Here is a 6,562-nt window from a genome sequence, read left to right on the forward strand (position 1 = left end):
GGTGGGGCCTACAGAGTGTGAGGCCTTAGGGGCCCGTGCGGGGACACGCGGGATGGCAACCGGATGAGAGTCACCGGGGTACATGGGCACGTCCCTAGGCCCGCGGTCCGCCGCAGAGAGCGTGAGGGGCTCGTAGACCCGGTCACTCCCGCAGCCACCGCGTCGCTCGCCTGAGTCCCCGAGAGGGCACAGCCCGTGCACCGCCGCGCGCGCTCGCTCTCGCGGCTGGGCGCCGGAGACGCCCTGGGGCGCGCGCCTCACTTCCGGTGGGCGGTGATTGGGTGCGCCGCGCGAGCCCTGCCCCGTCGGCCAATAGGCGGCGCGGTGCGGCAGGGGGCGGGGCGCGGGCGCAGCCTGGACACCGCCCGCGGGCCTGCCGGACTCCCGCCGCCCGCCGGCGCCATGTGACCGCGCCGCCGCCCTCCGCGCGCCCGGCCCGCCCGCCCGCCGCGCTCCCGCGGCCCGGCGCAGCCCCAGGCCGCCGAGGGACGGCGGGGCCGGCGCCATGGCCGAGCGGGGCCGCCTCGGCCTGCCCGGCGCGCCCGGAGCGCTCAACACTCCGGTGCCCATGAACCTGTTTGCCACCTGGGAGGTGGACGGCTCCAGCCCCAGCTGCGTGCCCAGGTACGCCCCCGTGCTGCGCTTTGTCCGCGCGCACCTGCCTGCGGGCCCGGACCCTGCGCCCCCGAGCGCGCGCGGGTGACTGCAAGGCGAGGGCCGGGGCGGGGCAGCGGGCCTGCGGCTCGCCGGACCAGTGCTCTGCCCGCACCTTGACACCTGCGTCCCGGGCCGGGCTGCGCGGCGGACCTCAGGCGGTCGAGCTCTCTGCTAGTGCCCCAGCTCTCCTCCGGCGTGCAGCGGCACTGTCACACCCCAGAGGCCTGGGCCTGAGGCTCACGGGACACGCCGCTGTCGCCTCTCCATCTACCCTGCGGGTGAGGTCTGCGCTCTCTTCACCTGTCGGCCTTGTGTCGGGCGTCGTGGCGAGAGCTCCCGAGACCGTTGTACTCTTTGCTTGGAGCTGTTAATTTTGCCGTTGCACAAGCCTGGCCTCTCTCCCCTGGGTAGGCGACCTCCTCCTCGCCCCATGGAAAGGGTTAGACAAGATCTACCCACTGGGCGGACGCTGTGGCCACCCATCTCTGTGTGGACCTACAGCTTCCCATTCTACTGCCCAGCTTGAAACTTTTGTGATTTCTTGACTTGGATCCTACTCGGGAGCTAGTGAGAGAAAAGAGGAACTCTAAACACCAGGCTGAGGGCGCTCCAGGCTTCCCTCTGGGGAGACAGGGAAAGTGGGCTTATCACCAAAGAGCCTTCCAGGCACAGAACTTGGACTGGAGGGGGATCTGAGCAGCGAGACTAGGCAGGAGAAGGGGAACTTTCTGTGTCCTTTCAGCAGGCCTCTGAGAGTGGTGTTGGGGTACAGAGGCCACTAGATAGTGGTTTTACCCTTTTAGAATGCACAAGGCCCTCTGGGTCTGTCTGTGGCTTTGGGAAAGGAAAGTGGCACTGAACACAATTCCTAGATCTGAGGAGCATCTGGAGGGCTGAGACCTGAGGGTCAGCGTTTGTCTCCGTGGGAGCATCGCCCAGGCCCCCAAAGCAGGGTGGGGGGAGGGAGGAATGTGCTGTCCCCCCACCACCACTTAATTCTGGCTCTCAACATCATTGCCCCGAGACTTCACACTGGCCCTTGTATTCCTTTAGCAGTCTCTGAGTTCCCTAAATGAGAACCAAGGGTCCCCGTGCCCCCCCCCCCACATACACCGGTCAGCCTTTCTCTCTCTCTCCCCCCTCTCCTATTCCCCCTTTCTTCCTCTTTAGAAACACTGAATTTCATTATGTCGCTGAGGCTGTTCTTCAACGCCTGTGCTCTTGAGATCCACATCCCCAACACGCACTTGAAGTTCTTGTAGAGTTAGAACTACAGATACGGGTAGCACACTCACCTAAGACTGAAGCCTAAACCTAGGAAGGAAGGGGAGAGAGGCCGTTTTATTCCCTTTAAAGGTGGATGATTTTTGTTTTCTTTTGAGACAGGGTTTTGCTTTGTGGTCATGAATGGCCTTGAACTTGTTTTGTAGCCCAGGGTGGCCTTGAACTCTCAGTCTTCCTGCCTCTCCCTCCTGTGTACAGGGATTATAGGCATGTGCACTGTGCCTGCTGTGGTCTATGTTCTTGAAGAACCTAGAAGACCCTTTTTCTACAGGAGAAGGTAGGGGTCAGGGAAGGCTGGTTGAGGACAGGCTTACACACGGGGGAGATGTGAAAAGGGTGAGCCCCAGCAGGTGTTGGGGTGCTGTGGGTGTTAAAGTATGGAGTATCAGGACAGTGCTGCCTGTTTTCTGACCTGTGTCCTTCTCCACTCTGCTGCCAGAGGTGCTCACCCTTGGTGCTCACCCTGAGCACTTAGCACACACCTTCAGCAGTCAGCATTTTCACCACTCAGTCAGCACTCAGCACTCATCCTCAGCACTCAATCAGCACTTAGCACTCCCTCAGCACTCAGTCAGCACTCACCCTCAGCACTCAGTCAGTACTCACCCTCAGTACTCAGTCAGCACTCACCCTCAGCACTCAGTTGGTACTCACCCTCAGTACTCAGTCAGCACTCATCCTCAGCACTCAGTCAGCACTTAGCACTCACCCTCAGCACTCAGCACTCACCCTCAGCATTCAGTCAGCACTCACTCTCCCTACTCACTCTCAGCACTCGGCACTCACCCTCAGCACTCACTCTTAGCAGTCACCCTCAGTGCTCAGCACTCACTCTCAGCACTCACCCTTAGCACTCAGTCAGTACTCACCCTCAGACTCTCAGCACTCAGTCAGTACTTACCCTCAGCACTCAGCACTCACCCCCAGCACACACCCTCTGGCCACTTGCTGGGCAGTGCTATTCTTTGGGCACTCTCTGCAGACAGGATCAGGATTGTGTTCCCTGGGTCTTTTCAGTCTTCACTGCTGGCTTTGGTCAGGTCTTCCCTGAGCTACATCTGTGCTGGTGGCTGATGCACATTGCTGCATACACTCCTTAGAGTGATAATACCTGGACTCATGCTGTGGGGCATTGTCAGGTTTTACCTGGTCACCCCTTTGCCATGGCCACCGCAGAGAAGGTTCTCTTATGAATCTCCTGTGTGCATGCCTGTCCCTGAGGCAGACAGGACTGCCTTGATCACGTTTTGTCAAGTAGGAGGATTTAGGGGTGTGGGTGTGTGTTCGCTTGGTGTTACTATTCAGTTGCTTCCCAAAACAGTTGTGCCAGCTCCAGCCCCCAGCATCAGGGTGAGAATCCTCACTGTCTTGCGTTCTTGCCAAGCTGGTGGGTGTGAAACAGTGTTGTGGTTTTAGTTTGAGTTTCTCTGATTATGAATCTAGACCATTTGTACTTCCTTGTTAGTGAAATTCAGTTGTGTCTTTTGCCAATTTTTCTTTCTCCTTTTCCCTACTTGAGTCTTAGCAAATTCTATAGGGGATAATAATCTTTTCTCCCCTTAAACTGTTGAGATGCCCCCTTTCAATTAATTGCCTGTATCCGTCAGGGTTGCCCAGGTGAGTAGGGTGCTGAGGTGGGGGTGGTATCCTTCCTCCCTCCTCATTTGCTTGAGTTTCAGTTCTCCTTCTTTCCCTCCTGGAGGCAATGAGACAGCTCTCTATCCTGTGGAGAGCTGGGTGCTAGGCATCCTGGGGCTGGTGGGAGGGAGGACCCAACTCCTGATAGTCAATGGTGACCCAGCAGTGTTGCTGAGTTCACCTTGCCTCAGCAGCTTGGTGCACCGGGCTGCTGCGGACAGCCAGCATCTTGCCCCTGCCGTACTGCTGGGATTTCAGAGACCTCGCCCGTTCCAGCCACTGTTCAGCAGGGTCTTTAGCACTTTGGACCTTTGTACTTCCCACTTGAATTCTTTTCTTGCTGACGTTTATTAACACATTTCCAATCTCTGTGCACCTGCTTATTGTTCACAAGCCTCTGTTCTTACTGCTACTGACTTCTAGCCTGTCTTTGGCTCACTTAAGGAAAGGCGTCTGGGCAGCAGTGTGGTCTGAGTGCACACCGTTGTAGGTGTGTGTTTGTGGAAGGGACAGACAGCTCTGTCATCCCAGAGAGCAGCTCTCATCCGTCTTTGGTCCTCCGTAATGCTGCCAGGCCAGCTATGGATTCTCACACAGTGGTCTCCCCAGAGGGCCACGTGGATGGAGTGAGGCCGCCTTTGATGGATTCCCTGCTTTTTTTGTCAGGAGACTTTCCTTTTTGTTGTTACATAGTACTCCCTTGTACAAATGAACCCACATTGGATTCGGACTTTGGATTCTTTGTAGTTTTGGGCTGTCATTTGGTTACTATTGTCACAGGGCTCATTGTGGACCTGGGTGGCTGATAGCAGCAGTGGAGGGGGGTTGGTATGTGCGATTTCATAAGAAAGCTCCAGTTCAAGGTGAAGGCCCAGCCGTCTACTTCCCCAGTGGTCCTGGGCAGTATGCTAAGTTTTTCTTAGACTCTCTTTGGAGGTGGGTCATGCCAAGAGGTTTTCCGCGAGTGGTTGCATTTCTGGTTTTTTTTTTTTTAATATTTATTTATTTATTATATGTAAGCACACTGTAGCTGTCTTCAGACTCTCCAGAAGAGGGGGTCAGATCTTGTTACGGATGGTTGTGAGCCACCATGTGGTTGCTGGGATTTGAACTTCGGACCTTCGGAAGAGCAGTCGGGTGCTCTTTTACCCACTGAGCCATCTCACCAGCCTGTGGTTGCATTTCTGAATTGGAGGCTATCTCTTGGTTTTTTCTGGGAAGGATCTGTTTTCCTCATTAAGCTGAAGTGTCCTCATGCAGTGGAAGTGGATGCTCATTGCCAGTGTTTCTGCTCTTCTTCATGGGTGCGCTCTGTGATTTCACTTGACACTGGTCTCACTATGCTGCTCATACTGGCCTCCTGAGCTCAAGTGACTCTCCTGCCTCAGCTTCCTGAGTGGCTGGGACCACAGATATATGTGTGTGCCCAGCTCTGAGCAGGGGTTTTGATTTTGGTAAAGCCCAGTGTTTTATTTGCTTCTCTGTCCTGTCTTAGAAATTTCAAGGGTGTGAATGTTCTCTGTGTCTGTCTTTGCCACTGGCTGGGTTAATTGTGACTGTGGCTTCAGATGGGGTTTGAAATGCCCATGCATCCTCCATTGACTCCAAGTTTCTTCTCAGGCATACGCCTTGCCTTGACTGAGGTCTGTGATGCATCCTGAGGAATGTGTGGGTTCTGCTGACAAGTCACGTGTGTGTGTGTGTGTGTGTGTGTGTGTGTCAGACTCATTCCTTAATGTTCACATTGTGGACATCATAGTGAAAGCCATCTTCTGTTCCTCCAGTTTAAGGGGAGGGCACACTCTTCTACTCTCCCTGTGGTCCTGAACAGGGTGGTGAATTTTTCTAAGACTCTTCTTGGAGGTGGGGAGTGTCAACAGGTTTCAGTATGCTGATCAGATACAGATATATAGAAATGGGGTGCTCTGCCACTGAGCTATGGGCGTGGCACCCAACTTACATGGGTTTGTCTGTGTCCTGCCTGAACAGCTGTTTTAACTTTTTTTTTTTTTCCAGACAAAGTTTCTCTGTGTAGCTCTGGCTGTCCTGGAACTCACTCTGTAGACCAGGCTGTCCTGTAGATCTCAAATTCAGAGAGTAAGGCATGTGCCACCACTGCCTGGCTATGAAGCTCAGGCCGGTTTCTACATGTCCTCTTCTTTCCTCAGCCTTCTGAGTGTTGGGATTACAGAAATGAACCTCAGTACACCGTTGTGGCATGGTCATCAAGGGATCTGTTGTCATTGTTGAAGAGACAACAGAAGGAGAGTCAAGAGTCTCATTCTAGCCGGGCGTGGTGGCACACGCCTTTAGTCCCAGCACTCGGGAGGCAGAGGCAGGTGGATTTCTGAGTTCAAGGCCAGCCTGGTCTACAGAGTGAGTTCCAGGACAGCCAGGGCTACACAGAGAAACCCTCTCTCGAAAAACCAAAAAAAAAAAAAAAGAGTCTCATTCTATTATGGCTGAATATGACTTTTCAAAACATCATTAGTTGCAATGGCAAGATGGATGGCTCAGTAGGTAGAGGTGGCAACCAAGCCTGGTGACCTGAGTTCCATCCTGGGATACACACTTTATAAAGGGAAAACCCACTCCACAAGTTGTCTTCCTGTCTGCACATGCCCCCTGGCATAAATAGACTGATACAAAATTATCTTTGGTGGACATTAAATACTCACTCCATTGGTAAGAGGTAGCACTTGCCTTTAACCCCAGCTTTTAGGAGGCAGAGGCCAGCCTGGTCTACAAAGTGAGTTTCAGGACAGCCAGGGCTACACAGAGAAACCCTGTCTGGAAAAAACCAAAACCAAACCAAACTAACAACAACCTCCACCCCTACCTTCCCCTGCCGCCGCCATGCCTGCATGTGTGTATGTGTGCGTGCGTGCTGTGTGTGTGTGTGTGTGTGTGTGTGTGCGTGCGTGCGGTGTGTGTGTGTGTGTGCGTGTGTGCGTGCGTGCGGTGTGTGTGTGTGTGTGTGTGT

The 6,562-nt window shown here is 54.5% G+C and overlaps 1 protein-coding gene across 5 annotated transcripts in view; it reads left to right on the top strand.

Moving 5' to 3' along the window:
* Positions 1–453: 453 nt before the first annotated feature.
* Pacs2 (phosphofurin acidic cluster sorting protein 2) overlaps positions 454–6,562 on the top strand; it is a 62,086-nt gene continuing 55,977 nt past the window's right edge. For 4 of the 5 annotated variants that reach the window (XM_021201825.2, XM_021201823.2, XM_029540688.1 and 1 more), the window contains exon 1: positions 454–624. In XM_021201825.2, coding sequence (XP_021057484.1) covers positions 506–624 — 119 coding nt within the window. In that variant the 5' untranslated portion in view covers positions 454–505. Of the gene's footprint in view, positions 625–940; positions 1,065–6,562 lie in introns of those variants that run through there. The other variant, XM_029540689.1, reaches the window with a different exon arrangement.

This window comes from Mus pahari, chromosome 7 (assembly GCF_900095145.1).
Source record: "Mus pahari chromosome 7, PAHARI_EIJ_v1.1, whole genome shotgun sequence".
Lineage (NCBI taxonomy): Eukaryota > Metazoa > Chordata > Mammalia > Rodentia > Muridae > Mus > Mus pahari.